We start from the raw sequence: 19,933 nt of genomic DNA, 5'->3' as shown, positions 1-19,933 counted from the left end.
ACTAGGAGCAAAAATACTTGCATTTGTGGAATATCCATATATATTTGATACCTCCGTTTCCTTCAAATAAATCTCAGTTCACAAAAATAAATTACTTGCCAGCGTGCAGTAGATTAGTTCACAAAAATAAATTACCATATTTGTTTGTAGTTGTATCCCTGACTAATAAAGAGTTGGTTCACTGCTGCAGTATCAATTCTTACGATAAAATGGGTCTTCTTATGATGTTCTTATTAGTATCGTTACTCCATCTGGAGAATGATGTTTACTCTTTCAGCTAACAGCATATTTGAAACAAAAAGTTAGTTGTCATTTTCATTTTTAAAATTAAATTTGTAGTGTGAATCTGTTATGCTTAATCATGGTGGGGGTCCTTTTGAAGTTGTTCCTGGCTCCAAGCATGATTCTGCTAGCCACAGAGGTTCAAATCCATAAGTACAGCTTAACGATTTGGATTTCAATCATTCTTTCTATCCATTATGGTTTGGTTTTAAATGCTTTGAGAGCTTTTTATTAAGATTTTGTATGATTAAGAACCTAAAAAATACCTTGAATGCCCTCAATATTTAGAGTTAGTTATAGTGATCTTGTACAGAGCTTTTGCCTGCAAAGGTTGTCCGTGTTACTCTACGGATCATCTGATGATGGTTCAGTGAAGCTATGGAGTATGAATCAGGCAATTCTACTCTTACACCTGATGTATGTCAGCTTTTCAATTACGATAATGTAGTTACTGAGCTTCCGTGTGATAGTAATAATTTTGCCCTATATTGCAGCAAAAAAAATTATGAACTCTGCAGCCTGGGAGTGTTGGCACTGTCAGAACAAGGGCAAATATCTGCTCTATACAGCATGTTTCCGCTCGCTCCATTGCAAATGACTCCTCTTCTCACGGTATTGTTTTAGAAATGGTTCCTGTTGGACGAATAAACAAGTGCTCTCTCACCTTCTGCTTAAGAATACACGGAGGTTACCCCTCTCCCCTGTCACACCTGTCATTTTCATTTACAGTTCTACAGCCTATATAGACTGCATTTATCAGATTGAGCAATTCTAAATCTTTCTTAGTTTTTTCACTTCTATTTTTTGTTTTTTTCAAGGCGTAAAGAGAACTTGTTGGCAAGCTGCTGATGAAGGACAATCACCGTTTGGGACACTCCAGTGTCATGGACATTGTAAATGCAGCATGGCCGGCATGATACCGGCTGTTGTACATGCACATTAACTTCCATTTCATCCATTTACTTTTACTACCCATTAATCGTTTGTTTTTCTACGATTGCTATTTATTGACAGTTTATGCATCTTCCTGATTGTACAGAAACTTATAATGCAGTCTTCTCAGTTTTGCTATGAAAGGAATTGCCAGTATCATGCCTTTTCTTATGTTACGAGCATATGTTTCTACAAGGTTTGTAATACATCAGTTGATGGTGATATTGCATTTGCACAATTCATAACCATCCGTCCGCTATCTAAGCATTGTTTTTTCAGCTCAGATCTTAGAAAATTAGAATGTCATATGGAAATTCTGCAACAACCCATGATAAAACTCTACAATAAAACCTCTTTTTTTTAAGTTAGATGTCTTATTTTGTGAACCCTTGATAACGCAAGAATTAATTGTGCTATAGTTCATAAAAACTTCCTGTGGGGAAAGTAACTAACTATGTTGACTTTGCATTCAGAATATCAAGTGCATATTAATGGAAATGGAAGTCATTGGAATATCTTGTCTTAGCCGCAGAGGGTGGAGTATCTGTAAATATAGACAGTGAATTTGATTTGGAAAATATTACTACTGATGCTGAGTTTCCAGGAAAGAAAGTGCCTGAACATATTACCACATGTGCAATTATCCCTCCTCCCAAAGTGGATTGTTTATTTCATTATGGAATCCATTTTTCCCATTATGTTTACTTGGCAACCATATATTGATCTCCACGCTCCTCCCTCATGCTACATTGTGGTTCCACTGTTGGCAGCAGTCTGATTGACCCTTGCGGGGTGAGGGAGTAGACATTGGTGGATATCGGAGGGCATGAGCTCACGGTGGTCGCCCAGATTTCAACAGCCTCGACAGATAGAGAAGGTACTTCTTGTTTGCTAGCTAAGTTTTCCATGAAACCGCGGGGCTAGATATTACAATGCATGATTGTATCAGAAAATAGATGTGTTTCCAATGCAACTTTGGTGATTATGATTGAAATCCGAGTTGTATTTGTTATACATCTCTTTCTCTAATATATGTTTGATTAATCTGCACCGCTATAATCTGGAACCAGTTGCTGGTGCGAATACCTAAAGTTCCAAATGGGATCCTCTAGATTCCTTTTAATTTTGAGTGGTGTGATAGTTTTCGATGCCTCTACTATCCTAGCTCCAGCTGAACTTTGTAAAACCTTTTCCATTATTGATATTGGTATTGAGATGCAATTATCAATTTCAGGCCTCGAGAAACTAGAGTCAAGTAATATGGGATATTGTAGAACATTGTGCGTTCAGATATCACGTATTTATCAAGTACAAGCAGACCAATACTTTTCCTGTATTCTCTGCTTTCGTATATCGTATGGTGCTTGCCAGGGATATACCCAATCTCTGATTAAAAAGGAATTTTGAATGACCGTTTGGAATTAAATTCTGCTTTCTTTGTTTCATCTTGCTGAACATTGCATGCCCTCCCGTTTCCGTAATCAAGAATTGCGTTTGAACTTCTAATCTTCTAGGAAACATAAGTATAACCGAGGTGTTTTCTGCATGTATGCAACAAAATATTAACAAATGGATTGCTTACTTGGATGTCCTGCTGATGTCTTTGAAATAAAAATACTATGAGCGTGCCGAGGGTCAAAATATAAACAAAAGTGTATACACATACCAAGAATGTAGGGCTCATCCAAGTTAAGAGGAATTGCTTTGATTTTATAAAGTTATCTAAATATATGTTTCCATATTAACATACAGGGTGTCAACCGTTAAGGCGTTAAGCTAATAGGGTGGTGAAGAAGCTAAATGTGTGGATTACCAATGACAAATTTAATAATGTGGCTATTTTACTTACCCATTAATGGTGGTCTTTTCCCCCTCTTAAGTTCTTATCCGAGATAGCGATGTACGTACATTAGCTTGGACTGTGGCGTTACCAGCAAAGATTAAGGAACGCCTCTATAGCGGTACTAGAGATTTTTCAGTGGCATATGTTTCATCAATTAACAATCAGGTGCAACCCCTGGATTTGTTATATCTGAATTTATTTGACACCATTGCCCACCATTTTCACCATTATAGTCTGCAAGATTCCGCTGTCAACTAATATTGTGTTATTCACCTTCCTGGAGGAAACTATTGCTGTGTATGGTGCATGCAACAGATAGTTATAATTGATGGTGAAATAAAACACTATAAATACATATTTATCATTCAGAAGTCAAAATAGAGCTCTTAAAATCAACAGAGGTTGATATATCCTGCTATCAAATGATATCTATGAGTGTTAACTGTTCTTCGGTTTTATTTTATATTGATTATCATTCTCCAAACGTTTCATACTCTAGAATGTTCGGATATTCCCACGAACAATGATGCTTGGTCATATGCTGAATTGTTCATGCAACTTGGATTTCCACCGGCTGAATATCCACACAAGGTATATGAAGGCAACATGACCTTACAGATTACCCTTCTAGCTACATAGTATTTCTTTTGTCATTAGCAATTTAGCAGTCATATGATTGGTATCTTGGCCGACAACAACCTGCATTGCCTTCTATGTCTCAAGAAAAGGAGATAAATGCAAGGAATTTCCATAGTTGGTATAGAGGTCTTTCATACATGTGATACCTTCATTTTCTTATTATCTCTTTAATTATTTACTTTTGACAAGTTGAATAAATTACATATGCAGTGTATTCAAGTGGACATTTAATTTAGGTTCACGAGAAGAGAAATTGCATTCTTATGATGCTAACATCATGAAGTTACCTTACCTTAATCTGCAAAGTGTACATTCTGTTATCTAATGGCAGTGATGGCTTTCTAACAGATTGCATTATCATTTTTAAATATATTTCTTTAAGATTTCCTACTATTTCTCTAAATGTATTCTTTTAGGATTATGAAATGACAACATATTATCTTAGGATTCTAAAATGTTCAATGTGTTTTGTCATCTATCAATTGTTAGGTAAATCTTGGGATGAGCAGCGGATGACTCATGCCGTGGATGGTTGTGGTTGATGGCGTGGATGGCTGTGCTTGAGTACTTGGTCAGCGGATTAGATGGAGTGGAGGCAACCGAAGGGAGATGTAGCAGAACAAGGCAGAGGGTTAGGGAGATGAGTTAACAGGAATAGACTGGACCGTTAACTCAAATCGTGATGGGATTGGCGGTATGAGCCAAGAATAGTGGTGAAAATTCTTTACGCGGGTCAAACATTTGTATAGTTTCTGATTCTTGTGGTATTGGTTAAGGGCTTAGAATCTTGAACCAAAATTTGTTTTGTCTTGCTACTTATAGTAGAAATAATCTTCTTGGAATTAGTAATTGCATTTCTATGCTTCTCTTATGATGCTACATTTTTCGGTACAATAACCATAATTTGCTGATGGAGCATATACGAAAGAATAAAAGCTGAAAAAATAGTAAGAAATCGTATTAAATTGTCATATCTTACTGCAACACTTCGACGGATTGGTTGTCGTCTCTGCAGCACTTCGATGGATTGGTGTGTTTCAACAGTTAAATTCCAGGCTAATTCTCAATACTAAATTAAGTAAAGTTTATAGTTTATTCTACTATTTGCGCGATAGCGCAACGGGTCATCTAGTGGTGAATACATGTACTCCACCAAGATTGTCCCAGAGTTCACCTGGTGGTCACATGGCGCCACATTTGTCACTCCTATGCGCGTGTTGGACTTGGGCATGTACGACGCCATATTTGGCATGGATTGGCTAAAGAAGCACAGTCCCATGACTACGGATTGGAACAAGAAATTCCTCTCATTCTCGCATGATGGGCAACAGGTCACACTCCACGGCCTGAAGGAGTCAACCGCCACCTCAGTCAGAGAAGTACCAATTGAGCAGCTGGCCAAATGGGTGAAGGGAAACGATATCTGGGCAATGGCAGTGATTCAGGCTGATGCTAGTATCACTGACGCAAGCCTTGCCAATACTCCACCAGAAGTACAAGCACTTCTGCATGAATTCAAATCAATTTTTGATGAACCTACTACACTGCCGCCCCCTCGGGAATATGATCATGCAATCGTCCTCAAACCGGACGCTGCTCCATTCAATTCAAGACCCTACCGATACTCCCCTTCACACAAAAATGAAATCGAGCGACAGGTGGCGGCGATGCTCGCAACAAGAATCATTGTGCCCAGCATGCCTCCATTTGCCTCACCGGTGTTGTTAGTACAGAAGAAGGATGGCACTTGGAGGTTTTGCGTTGACTACATGAGATTGAATGAGCTCACTATCAAAAACGTCTTTCCCATGCCGGTGATTGACGAATTGTTGGACGAGCTCGGCGGAGCTACGATCTTCTCCAAGATTGATTTGCATGCCAGCTATCACCAGATTCACATGTTGCCATCTGATGAAGTGAAGACGGTTTTCAAGACACACCAAGGGCACTATCAATTCCGGGTCATGCCATTTGGCATGTGTAACGCACCAGCCACCTTCCAGGTGCATCATGAACAGTGTGCTGCACCCATATCTTCGTCGGTCTGTCCTAGTGTTTATGGACGACATACTTGTTTATAGCAAAACATTGGATGAGCATGTCATTCATCTTCTTGCGGTGTTAACCTTACTCCAAGATAAACAGTTGTTCGTAAAAACAAGCAAGTGCTCTTTTGCTTGCTCGACCTTGGAGTACCTGGGCCATATCGTCTCCGCCCAGGGCGTTGCCACTGACCCACGCAAGACACAAGCAATGCAAAATTGGTCGCAGCCAACAACAGTGATAGAGTTGCGAGGGTTTCTCGGTTTAACCGGTTATTACCGGAAGTTTGTGCACAACTATGGGATAATTGCACGCCCTCTAACAAATCTGCTGAAGAAGAAGAAGGAGTTTGTCTGGGACACTGCGGCCACCGAAGCTTTCGAGGCGCTGAAAATGGCGATGATGACTACACCAGTACTCTAATTTCCGGACTTCTCGAAGACTTTCGTGGTGAAGACAGACGCCTGCGACACAGGCATCGGCACCGTCCTGATGCAAGAGGACCACCTGCTGGCCTTTCTGAGCAAGCCTTTGAGCAAGCTTCACCAGCAGCTCTCAATATACGAAATGGTGTTCCTTGCCCTGTTAATGGCATTCGATCGTTGGCGCCCATACCTCCAGCGCGACGAGTTCATCATTCGCACTGACCATCACAGCCTCTGTTTCCTCGAGGATCAGAACCTGCAATCTCCGCTTCAGCGCAAGGCCATGGCACGGCTAATGGGACTGCAATTCCATATCAAATACAAGAAGGGAGCGGAGAACCACGCGGCGGACTCGCTTTCCCGGGTGGGCCATCTTCTTGCCATCCAAGCGTGTTCCCCCGCTCAGCCGGCATGGCTCCAGGAGGTGGTAAATTCTTACGCGACCGATCCTGACGCTCAGCGCAGATTGGCAGAGCTCGCGATACAGAGCCCGGACGAGCATGGTCATGAGCTCACTCAAGGTATTATCAGATGCCACGGCCGCATCTGGCTCGGCGCCAACTCGGCAATTCAAACCAAACTAATTGCGGCGCTGCATTCTAGCGCTGTCGGCGGACATTCAGGAGTCCAGGCCACCTATCAACGCATCAAGAGGCTGTTTGCATGGTACGGGCTAAAAGCAGCAGTAACAAGCGTTGTTCAGCAGTGCTCTGTCTGTCAACATGCAAAACACTCCACAACGCTCCCTCAAGGGTTACTTCAACCACTACCTATCCCGGATGGCGCCTACAGGGACATTACAATGGATTTCGTGGAAGGGCTACCACTGTCAGATGGCGCCAATGTGATCCTGGTGGTGGTCGACAGGTTCACCAAGGTAGCACACTTCCTTCCTCTACGCCACCTTTATACAGCACCCCAGGTGGCGCGCGTCTTCGTGGATGGGATTGTTAAGCTGCACGGGATGCCAAGATCAATCACGTCGGATAGAGACTGCATCTTCACCAGTAATTTTTGGAAGTTGTTGTTCAAAACTTTAGGAACAAAGCTCAATTACACCACAGCCTATCATCCGCAGATGGACGGGCAGAGTGAAAGGGTAAATCAATGCCTCGAAATGTTCTTGCGCTGCATGGTACAAGATGAGCCAAGACAATGGCGGAAATGGTTACCTCTTGCCGAATTTTGGTATAATGCGACGGTGCATACATCAATTCGCTACTCACCATTCAAGGCTCTATATGGCCATGAACCCAACCTAGGGGCTATGCCAGAATTGGACACTGTAGCCGATCCAACAGTGGCGGGAGTGATCAGGGAGCGAGCAGAGCAACTTGACCTTCTAAAGAAACACTTAACAGCAGCCCAGTTGCGCATGAAGACTTTTGCTGATAAGAATCGCAGTGAGAAGACATTTCATGTGGGAGGTAAGGTTTTGCCGAAGCTGCAACTGTATGCTCAAGCGACAGAGATCAACAGACCATACCCAAAACTAGCTTACAAGTTTTCCGGTCCATACAAGATACTGGACAGGGTGGGACAAGTATCCTACAGGCTTGAGCTACCAGAAGGCACTAAGGTACATAACGTGTTCCATGTTTCTCAACTCAAGGAATTTAGACCTGACTATATTCGGTCTTTGCTGAATTACCCAAGTTACCTCTGCTCGATACTACCGACACTGTACCTAAAAGGATACTGGATAGGAGGCTGGTCAAAAAGGGGAATGCTGCTCTACCTCAGGTGTTGATCAAGTGGCTGCATTTACCAGAAGATGCTGCCACTTGGGAGGATTGGAACACTCTGAAAGCAAGGTTTCCTGATGTTCTTGATTGGGGACAAGCAAGTGTTCCTGAGGGGGAACCTGTCACACCTTAGGCATGCGCAGCGCCACCTAGGGAGCCAAAGGAGAAATAAAGGTGGCGCATGGGTGTGTGTGTTAAGTTAAAGAGTGGGTCCAGACTGTCAGTGTGTAGGCGTGCATTGTGTGGCTGCAGGTTACAAGCAGTGAGTGTGTGGGTTGTTAAAGTCAAGTCTGAAGAATAGAAATTATAGCCAATCCCCTTCTCTCTGCTTTGATCCTGTTCTTCTTTCTTCCCTTGCACGTTTCGCGTGTGTGGTGATTGAATCTCACGCTGGCAATTATACCAGCTAGAGGGTGATTACAAGAACCCATGGCGCCAACAAGGTTCATCTTCCTGGTCTTCGTGTTGGTGGTGATGACCACGTCACCAACAGCTGCAGGTATTGCCGTCAGCTTGTCGGGCTTGCCACATTTCCTCACCCTCTGATTTCACGGGAAAATCAAAGCACAACGATAGCGTCATGGAATTCAAGTCAAAGTCGCTTGAATTGAGGTGACGTGAAGAATCGGGAATGGCGGGCAGAAAGCATGGTGCCGGTGTAGAAAGTCCGCCCGCCCTTGCTTGATACTCCCTCCATCCACAAAAGAGTATACTTCCATCTTTTTTTGGCTAGTCAAACTATTTCAAACTTTGATTAAGTTTACACAAAATTATAACAGTATTTATGACGCCAAATAGCTATATGATGAAAATATATTTTGTCCTGAATCTAATGATACTAGTTTGGTGGCAATGGCATAAATGTTGATGCATATTCTATAAACACGGTCAAACTTTAAAAAAAAAATTGGAAATACGCTATTCCATGGACACACAGGGAGCAGGTTGGAGCTATGTCAGGCGCTAAGCTGGATAGATTCGTGCCGTCTGGTTGCAACCGAAATTTTCTTGAATCACACAATGGTTACAACAGATTTCTTTTTACAATGTGGGTGGCATCATCAACGGAGAATTGACCTTTTGGTATGTGCGTGAAAAGAAGAGACCAAAATATCAATATTTTCTGAAAGAACCGTCGGCTCCATCAGTTTATGGCATATTCCTGATGGTGAAACACCCTCAAAAGAAAAGGTGAGCATGGTTTGAGAAACTACCGAGCTAGAATATCCACGCCAAGGATGCTAATCCTGAACAAGCACCAACTATATCAAGGTATGTATGTCATGAAAAAAGATAGACAGCAACACTGAAACTCTGCAAGTATGGTTCAGATTCTTGTCCTAGGTTTCAATACTAGTACCTTCCTCTATGCTTCTACAGTTCTATACATACTGATGAAATGGCAGTATGGTGACAGTTGTTTGTCCATTCTACAAAACTGGCACTCCTTTCAAAATTTTGCAGGAGACGTTTTTCTCTCTGGATATCTACTAACGAAGATCTTTGCTATATGCGTTCTAATGGGCCAACAAGATGTTCATACCCCATTTCCCCGTCTCCACCCAGGATCACACTATCGAGTAGGTGCTGCTGGACTCGCTTTCAGGCTCAAGTGCTCGTCTTGGTTTCTGGTCCTCTGAAACTCTCCGGGGTGATCCCAAGGGTGACGACGACGAGGAGTGTGATGGAGATGACAAAGATCTGCGCACAGGGCTTGGTGGCATATGTAGCCTCCGCAGTTCTCTCATTGAACTGTTGGGGCTTAGGAGTAGCGGTGGCTGGGGCTCCGGAGCTTCTGTGGTCTGAGGGCGGTGCTGCTGTTGCCCATGTTGCTGCTGATGCTGCCCTTGCTGTTGCTGCTGCTGATCACTTGCGACCTTCCTTAGAAGATTCTGCATACTAGGTAGTAGTTTCGCTGAAACAGAAATAATCCCAGGAACCTACAGTGTAACATAAATGTGGTTCAGTTCAATCTGTCACAAGCTTATCTTGGAATGGACAGAGTTAAAGCTAGTGAATAAGTTTCTTTTGCCTCCCTATAAAACGTTATTCAATGAAGAACTGATATTAGGAACATAAGAACCCATGCCTCCCAATGCCGGTACTGTCCTAACTTATTTATTTTGTAAAGTAGCTCAATAATAGACAGTGCAGTTTACTGGTCTGTGAACCCGTGCTTGCACCGCAATATGCTGCTTTCTGATGTAACATACGCAGTCATCAAGAGATAGTAGGTGAGGAATTAGTTGACATTTTGTACATTTTTTTAAATGCACCTTAGGTACAGATGATTTTCACAGTAACTTTGTACAACAAAAAATATGTATGTTCTTCCTAATAACAAATATTCAAACCTTACCATGCCATTCTGGAATTCTCTGCCGATATCTAGCTGCACTGCTAAAGCTTTGGCAACTAAATAACCCACAAATAGCAAGAACAGGTATATTGGGTTCCTGTGCAGCAGGAAAAAAAATGGCAGCACCATGTTAATACTTAAGAAACCACTGCACACACTGCAGGTAGTGAGCTAGGTACCTCAGTAGCGCCATGATCTCATTAAAACCAAGAATAGCGATAGCAACCATCGCCCAAGGGGGAGGCATTCCACCATTAGCGCGCCTGTGAGCTTGCTGGAGTGACATGAAAATAGTCCAAGTCAACGGTAATAGAATAGGAATCTATTTCACCCACTAGAAAAAAGAAAGCACCATAAGAAAATAGAGATCTAATTCACCCACTAGAAAAAGGAGAGAGTCACAAGTGATCCAATTTATAGTGAGGAGCACTGAATTCTTCGAAATGCAAGCTTGTCTGACTGCAACTCTAGAGACATGCTAAAACTCTTTACTTCTTAATGCAAAGGCATCACCCTTACATGGTTCCTCAAAAGAAATAAACACCATGCTAGCACAATATCTCTGAATAGTAGTACATACACTATCAAAGATAAAAGAGATACATGAAATGCACACCTGGGCCGTTACTGCTTGTGTAATGGTAAATTCAGTTTCTGATTTGAACTGCTTCCACAGTGACTTGCACTGAGCTGGAGTAATAAGTGTATGCTTTGCATGAACCTGTTTCAATTGTTTCACAAAGTGATATAAGCATTCTGATTTATTGCTGCATGGAGAACAAATAAACACAAATCTACCTCTTCCCAAGTGGTTGAAGCAAGTGGATCACCAGAAGTAGCACTTGAACTCTTTGATTCGACAAGACTATCAAGAAGTGTTGAGATGAGGATGTTTTCAATCCTATCTGGCTTGTCATCCCAGCGAATGACAGCTAACACAGACATAAGTTTGAGAGCCTGCAACGTCAGTATAAGACCACTTAACAACGAAACAAAGTGATACAGAATATTTTTTGTCATGTTAGAAGAGCGTGAGTCCTATACAGCAGATCGAGCATCCTTGGCTATTGCACGAACATCTTCCTTTCCTGTCCAAACCCTTGGCATTGAATCCTTGTCATGACTAAACACCGTTGTGAACCTAGCAATAGCAGGAAAACTTATCATGAGGTTGTAAAATTGAATTGTAGAAGGCGCAAGAAATAAGATAATTTGTTAACCTCTCCTTCATATGCATCAAAACTTTGTTAGCTTCTTCTTTAGCTTTATTTTCCACGATACTTCGGGCATAATCCCTTAATTTCGACACCATTCCTTCTGACACAGCACTTTCCATTTCAAACCCAGAAAGGGTATTCAGAAACTCTGGCAGGATAGCCTCTGTCTCACGTTTATAAAGATTTCTTATTGATTCCCAAGTTGTTTGACTGGCGGCATCAAAAAGAGACTCGACAGGTTCAACAAGTGCTTTTCTTAGTTTCTCCTGCGCGTACATGGAACTTGAATTGTTAATACATGGTAACCAAATGCTATATAGCATGTGCCAAAATTATTCAGATGCATAGTATGTATTGAAATTCTAATAAAAAAGTCGTTCTTCTAGATTGCTGTACTTAACCTTAGCACGGCTTGTTAGTTCTGATAGCTTGCGTTCAGAAATTGAAAATGCATGCTCTTCAATATCACGCCGAACTTTCTCTAGCATTTTAGAATAGTCCCAATCCGCCTGCTTGATTACAGCATCTAATCAAAAGACTTGTCAGATTGCAGTTTCACTTTAAAGAGTTAGTGCAACAAAGAAACAGTCAAAGAATGATACAGGGTTGGTACACCAAAGAAACAGTGAAAGAATGACTCATAATTTGCAGGTGTTAGGATAGGAGCACTTGCATACCAGCACTAGACAAACTAATGGTACTCTTCCGACTTAGAATATTCAACTTGTACTTTTCAGGACATCATACCACTTCAAAACAAGTATGTGAATATGTGATGACTATTACATCTTCATTTCATAGTAATCCTGGAAACAATTCTACCATTATCGGGAAATAGTATAATTTTACCTGCACACCCTTGATCAAATTCGTTGACAGAGGATTCAGTAGATTCCCGAACAGATGCTGCAAAACCTTTTCCATTCTCCAGCAATAGATTAAGATCGCTTTTAAATTTCTCAAGAGCTTTACCACGTAGATAGCTCAACACTTTATGGAATGCAGGTTGAACAAGCTGCAAGAATGTAGGACAAAATTAGTGAGGTAAGACGTAGCACGAAAGGAGGCATGCCCAATAAGACTGCTAGTATTTGGCATAGGAAAGAATCTTGGGATATGCGCATTCAAGAAAGTTGAATTTTCAATTATTGCACATAATTAAAAAGATCTATGATATTATTTTGTGGTGGTGAAAGAATACTGATGTACAAGAGCACCTTACATTCAGTATTCTAGATTCCAGCACTTTCCGTTTGGCGTTCCTAACAGCTTCATCAAAATAGACAGCTTCTTTGTCATACCTAAAAGATATTGCATCAAGTTTTTAGTCATAAGCAGAAGTTTCACGACATCACTAACTAATACAAAGATTTACTCATGCGCTCTCACGAAATATGAATTATCTAGGACTAAGGCAACCAGAAAAGTAGCAAATTCTAGCTTCGATGTCAGTACTTTGGTGTTTGGATCGCAGAGAAAAGAAAGATACCAAGATTTTTATGTGCGACTCTAAGGAATGTAAGCTAATATTAGTTCTTTGGTAAATATATTTTTCATATGTCAGGAATGATGGAAATTTTAGGGACTGTCTCTCTGAAGTATGGAGTACATGTTTATCAATCTACTAGTAGATGTATTGAAGATAGTGGGCATAATATGTAACCAAATAGATTTAGTGCACTAACTTCTTGTGCGGTTTCAAGGAATAGGAATCATGTTGAGCAAACCACCAGAATGAACGATTTAAAGCAAACAAGGCTTACTCTTGCATGTGAACGTCCACAATGTAGCCAAGTTTTTTCCCAAAACCTTGTACTGAACCTGACTGTACGGCATTCTCTAATTCCAGCCATTCCTAAAAACGGCAAACATATTAGTGAACCAAAAACATTTTTGAATATTATATTATCTTGAAGTGACAATTTCATACTGCATCCGAAGCTAGGCAGCCAAACTTCTCGTTTGCAATTTCATCACACCTGACTGTAGCAACCATTACCTTGCATGATGAAGCAAACAGAAATAAATTAACAAAGAACATGTTTGAGTTGGCTTCTTCAATTAAATTGTATATAATTGCAGCAAACTGTTTTAACTAATCATGTTTGTGATTCATGTAATACCGACCCAGTGTACATCAACTGTCTTAGTGCCTAACAGAAAGAGAAGTGTACCTTGTGAGCAGGAAGATCGAGATCCTTGTTCTCTCGAATAATTTTCCAAATCTGTTGTGAACTAAACAAGAAACCTGAAGCAGGAACTACCCCTCTCCTATCACCTGCAAGACCTCCTGGTGCAATTGAATTCGCAAACCTCTGCCTAAGTTGTTGAACCTGGTGGAAGTAAAATTAAGTGCTTGAAAAGCAATGCCTTAATATTCATTCTTTATTCGTAAAAAATATTTTGAATTTCAATGTAAGAAAACATTTACAGAACAAGTTTCAAGTGGTTTTCAGCTACCTGCTCTCTGAATTGCTCTTCTTTTTCTTCAAAACTGGGCAATGCAGTGACTTGCACCTTTGTATTTACAAAAAACATTATAAGAAGTAAATAAAATATTTAAATAAATCAATATTTCATAACGAAATTTAAAAGCTCACATTAAAAAATTCACTGAGAGGAGTATCCTTGTGTGCCTCTGGCTTAGGAACCGAGTTCCATATCTGACGAAATGTGAGACAATATTAGGAATAGAAAATGGCAAAAACTAATAAACAAAGATGAAAGGCTGAAAAGTATTCTGAGGGTAATAAAGATGAAAAGTTCTAAAAGGACGAGGATGCCAACACCTTTTGAATATCCTCCCTTAGAACTGGTTCTAGATGTTCAAGTGGAGTCTACATGAAAAGAATGATGTATTTGACATTCAACCAAGTAAATGGATCAAAGAGAATATTACCAATAGCTTGCAAAAAACATTGTAGTAAATATTTTCAAAATTGGAAAGAGAACAAAGGAGAGGCAAACCCTGGTTTTATCACGTATAACAAATAATAATGTTGTCTTACGGGGACTGAACAAACGCATCATGACCTGCATACCGAGTTGTCAGAATTTTACAAGTACATCAGGACTACATATCCATTTGCATGGAAGGGTATAGCTGAAAGAACAGAGAGGTTACACCTTGGTACCTGAAACACTGTCTTCAGAAGAGGCTTATTAGCAGCTTGTTCCCGACCAATATCATGGCACCACCTATAATACAAAGATAGTGAATAAGTGCACAATACTAAGGCATCAACCTATAAGCAATAGTTATCATAATATCAAGAGAGTTGTGCAGCATCATACAGTTGGATCACAGAGAATGACTCACATGTTAATCAGAACTATATCCGAAATTGCAAGAGCAAATAACGCACTTTGCTTCTCAAATGCAGTATCATCCTAAAATGAGGCAAAACACACAAATTGTCAGAAAGAAAAGGTGCCCCGTTAACCTTGCAGCATTACATTTAATAAGGCTAATCCATACAACATGATCAACCTGCTTCAACCGTGCAAGGTCACCTTTTAAAACGTAAGTACTAATCAAACATCTTAGGTTGATTTTTACTCATTGCACTGGAAGATCATCCACGTTTACATTTGTTGCTTAAAGAGCCAAATGAATTAACAATGCAAAGTGCTGTTTGTAAACTAAATTATGCAAGCTATTCAAAGATAATGTTATACCACAGGAGGAAAACGTTCCATGCACAAAACTGAGCCTGACGCCCTGACTGTGTATAGGTAACATATTACAAATGACAAAAGGAAGCAATCTTCTCTTAACATGAGGTATCATTTCTTGAACCTGTCCTGCTTCATATCTAACTTCCGAGTTTTTCTGTTCAGGACACCAAGCATTGACAGACAGAAATATAAATTTTGTATAGTGTTATATATTTCTATTCAGCTAGGTCTAACTGACAGTGTTTGGTGATTGTTATGTGAAGCCATATGATAGAATAACTAGCTACATATCCATAAACTACTAACAGTCCACTAATGTTGCACCTTGCTTCTAAAAAAGTTTTGCTAAAGCTAGGAAACCTACATGCTAGCAAACTCCCAACATCTAGGATGAAATCTGTAAGTAGGCACGGGCAGTTGCATTAAGAGACGTGCTTTCCGCACGCAAAGGTACATGACGCGTTGATTCCTGCTTAACCCTGCTAGCAGTGATCGAGCTGGTTTCTTTCCTAGTTAATTTGGTTCTCTTTTAGTTTTGTAAGTTTAGTTTTCCTTACTACGTTCGGTTTTGTTGCTTTGTACATGTTGAGAACCTCATGTTATGCTATTTTGGAGGTCTTCTTATAATACAACATGACATGCATTCAGATGTCTGTTTGGAAAAGAAGTTTGCTAAATAAAATGATAGGGAACTCTCATTGTGTAAGTAAGCATACCTCTCCTCTTTCTCTTCCATCAGTACCTTCCAAATCCATCACAACAGTACAGGGCTCGATACCAACACAGTGTGCCATCCATATACCTTTGGTAGTTTGGCTCCTAACGACAGAAATATACTATCAGCATTCTTACCTAAAAAAACAGAAATGTATACCGCATTTGACACATGCAGTTTCATAATAAGAGGGGAAAATGAAAGAAAGAGAACTATATTTGCTCAATTATTTATTCTTATTAAACAGCGTAAGGCAACAATTAATTTGTAATCATGTCTGGTAAACAAACATGAAACATGTCTATACCTTCCCCTGAATGCATCCATCTCCATAAAATTAGTTCCAAAGAGCTGGTTCAACAAGGTACTCTTTCCTGCTCAAAATATAAAGCATGATAGAAATAAATCCCAAGGAAATCGATACTAAACTATGTAGTTCCGATTTGTGGAAAAGGGCAGAAAATCCATAACTGGCACGTATCAGGCAATATTTTTACGTACAGTGTTAGGCAGTCAGCCAAATGATGAAAATAACAGTTTAATATCAGAGAATACAAACAAATAACCTAGTACAAGAAAATAGGACATACAGTGCATTTATCATTATTCATTGCTCACATAACACGTCTGTTGACTGCGAAGACAGATGCTATGGGAAAACAATGCCCTACACTTACTTGAGATCTGTCACTCGCTGTCAGCAAGTTCAGAGCTTCCAAGAAGATATGCAGAAACACGTACTTGAAAATATACTCATGTCACCCAGTTGAGGTTGCAAGCTACCCAAATGATCAAAATAATGCTACACAAGGGGCAGGGCTCAGTAGAAAAGGAAAACCATGCATGGTGACTTACAGATACTACAAATCCGACCATAACTTGGTAGAAATAGCAAAACCACACAATAGCAATGCGGAATTTCCACGGCGTGCACTACTGAAGTAAACAATCAATCATTCCACGCGTAATCCCTATGATATTAGCCTTTCAACTGGAAACCTTGTGCTGCCAGTTTTTTGAGTTCGGAATGTTATTATTTTACTCGAGCCGACGTCGGTCTATCTAGCAACCGCATCAACCTGGCGGTTAGCCGGATCGATCGACCAATGCACAACACAGAGCACGCAACAGATCTGCCGCAATGCGGATGCATTTGATCAAACACGTGGCCGGCGAGCGCGGAGGGGAGCGCTAGCTCCATTCGACCGATGACCGATCGGAGCACGTAACGCACGTACGTACCGCTGCTCTGGGGCCCCATGATGGAGACGACGGCGTATGAGAGGCCGCACTCGGCGACGCCCGCGGCCGCCATGAACCGCTCGGCCGAGTCGGTCGCGAACCCGCCCTCGCCGTCGATCAGCTGCACCGCCGTCCCCGCCGTTGCCGCGCCATCCTCCGCCATCGATCTCCGCTCGATCCGACGCGCGCCGGCCGGCAGGGTTCGTGCGTGGGGCGGGGGTGACGGCGGCGATCGGTGGTCCGTCCGCCCAGCGCCGCGGCTCGCTCGCTCTCCGCTCTCCGGCCTCTCTCTCGGTTTTCGCGGAACGCCAGTCGAGTGGCCTCCGCCGAGTATTTTGCATATATACCACGCCCAACTATTTTCCTTTCCTCTTTGCCCCCTGATAAACTATGGTAATTACAGTTTAGTTCGTGTTGCGCTACGCCTCGTTGCATGGTTTGTGTACTTACCGAAGTACGCCTTTGTTATTATGATCTCCCTTCAATTCAAAGATTTTCTCGTTTAAACTGAATTTTGATGTACCTGGCTTGGTGGGTGATAGTGATACCCTAAAGATCAGCTCAAGGCTGAATGTTATGTTGTAAAGTCAACATATGAGAAGGATTATGCTTGCTCGGAAATAAGGGATTTGATGTTGTATCCGTTTATGGCAGTTTGAAAACAGAGGATATCGGATTCCCATACAATTCTCTAGGATGTGAAAATTCAAAGTCAAAGTTGATAGTACATCTAGGACCCCTAAAGAGGTTTTAGATGATCCATGACAAGAAAATTACATATCTAACCTTTGTTATAAGTGTTTCAAGCTTTCATTCATACTGGTAAGTAGATTATGTCCATGGTGACACTATATAGGCTACCTCGACTTGTAATCTCAATTTTCTTGAGTCATAAGTATGGTTACTATCAAGAGGGGGCCTTGGAAGATCAAAGAGAAATAAACCAGTGCAGAAAATCACAAAGTTTTCCTCTCAAATTCACTAGAAAATATCCAATCTCTACTTTTGTTTTGGTACCTCCGACTTAGTGAGATTAAGAGACTGATAGGAAAACATTTTCATACATGTATTTGTTTCCTTCGAGGTGGGTCAGCACCCACTGTGACGTTTAGAAGGGATCTGGAAGGGGCCCGTCTTACAGCTTGGAACGCGTTACTACAACGTTTAGCATTAGTTCAACTGTCAGATGGGGGGTAGACGATTTTCGGTGGAACCTTAGAAGGAATGGTATATTCACTTCAGTACATGTATAGAGCATTGATTCAACCTTTAGAGTCGGCAGCTAATATTCATAAAATTTGTGGGATGAAGATACCGATGAAGACAAAGATCTTTTGGTATCTTTGTCGCGATGTGATTCTTACTAAAGATAATCTTGCAAAAAAAAATGGCAAGGAAGTAAAAAAAGTGTGTCTTTTGTCATCATGACGAGACAATAAAACATGTATTCATTCGATGCCATATTGCAAAATCTATATGATCAATCATCCAAATAGGTTCTACCTTATACCTGCCACGTAACGATGCTAATATTTTCGATAACTATCTTAATGGGGTGATTCATACGTTTACGGTACATAAGCGCTTGTTGTTATCTGGTCGCTTTGGCTATGTAGAAACGATAAAGTATTTGACGATAAAAATTCTTCTATTTTGAAGATTATCTATCGGTGCAGTATTTTGCTCCATACATGGTTGTCTCTTAAGGTGTCTACGCGGTTAGAGTACACGGCGAAGGATTTTTTCATGATCCAACATGCATGGGTGGCCTCATAATAGTAGGATTGGTCCTTCACCATCTTAGGAGTTCTTGCAGTTTCATCATGTCTCGTGTATTGTACCTTTTGGTTGGATTGTTAGTTTGTTACTATGAGTGGTGTGTGGTTGTATGCATCCTAGGCTAGGTGTAATGCTTAGACATTTTAAATAATAAAGGGTCTCTTATTGGAAAAAAAATCTACTTGGGTACTACCGAGCAGGTGTACTAGCCAGAACCTCCGATACTCCAAGTTTCATGTCTAAGAATTCTATTTGTCTACGGCCGATAATTCTAAGAGAAGTTCTGTTTCGACACCCTCGAGTAGGAACTTAGCATAGCAGTTTTATGTCCAACTCTTTTCGGTGGGTGTGTTGTGTTAGTTCTGGAACCTCCGAGTTCTTTTGATATTGGAACTACTAGGAATATACATTTCCAAGATGAAAACTATCTGAAACCTTTGATCACTCATCCCAGTAGCTCTAGGATCTGTCCATTTTTATAGGTTCTCTTTTCTATCTGGTACCATTGAGAATAGGTTCGGTACCTTCAGAAAGTCTATTTTACTGCCTCATTGTTCAAATTTGCACGTACTTCTAGGCCACAAATAGATATGGCCATGCCCTGCCCACACCAGCCACGGCCCGACCACCGCCACCTCCACAACGACGAGGGAGAACACCACGGCTTCCCGAGGCTGCCGCCTCAGCTTCTACGCGTCGATGAGCTGATCGTCATCGTCCCAGTTGCTCCGACGAAACCATCGGCGCCTCCTTTAGAGAATGCGAGCCCCCAAGCCACCTTCAGTAGCTGGGCCCACCGCCACCACGGCAAGGGCCAGCTTGGGGGACGGAGGTGCGCTTCGTTTTTTGGAGCAGCTTAAATATATGTGTTTGAGCTGCTTTAAAAATAACATTATTTTAAAGAATTTGCTATAGTTCTTAGCTAGTTGAGAACTAAATTTGTGCTCAGTCAAGTTTTACATCATTTGATTGCATCGTGATTTGTGCTTGCAACCATTGGCGGAGCCAACACCGGGTCGAGCGTGGGCAACCG

General features: G+C 41.2%; 1 protein-coding gene across 1 annotated transcript; it reads right to left on the bottom strand.

The window, feature by feature from the left end:
* Positions 1–9,194: 9,194 nt before the first annotated feature.
* LOC127298784 (protein ROOT HAIR DEFECTIVE 3 homolog 1) lies at positions 9,195–17,417 on the bottom strand. Its single transcript, XM_051328636.2, has 22 exons — positions 17,122–17,417; positions 16,187–16,253; positions 15,881–15,983; positions 14,806–14,876; positions 14,621–14,684; positions 14,454–14,519; positions 14,276–14,323; positions 14,087–14,149; positions 13,947–14,003; positions 13,661–13,819; positions 13,417–13,485; positions 13,250–13,341; positions 12,709–12,787; positions 12,336–12,501; positions 11,888–12,012; positions 11,490–11,752; positions 11,314–11,410; positions 11,068–11,226; positions 10,886–10,990; positions 10,449–10,543; positions 10,270–10,366; positions 9,195–9,850 (listed from the first exon to the last, which is right to left on the bottom strand). Exons 1-22 carry the CDS (start codon positions 17,282–17,284, stop codon positions 9,479–9,481), a joined length of 2,580 nt encoding a protein of 859 aa, XP_051184596.1. The 5' UTR covers positions 17,285–17,417; the 3' UTR covers positions 9,195–9,478.
* Between the last annotated feature and the right edge of the window lie 2,516 nt (positions 17,418–19,933).

This window comes from Lolium perenne, chromosome 5 (assembly GCF_019359855.2).
Source record: "Lolium perenne isolate Kyuss_39 chromosome 5, Kyuss_2.0, whole genome shotgun sequence".
Taxonomy (NCBI): domain Eukaryota; kingdom Viridiplantae; phylum Streptophyta; class Magnoliopsida; order Poales; family Poaceae; genus Lolium; species Lolium perenne.
This window is presented reverse-complemented; position numbering and strand designations above follow the sequence as displayed.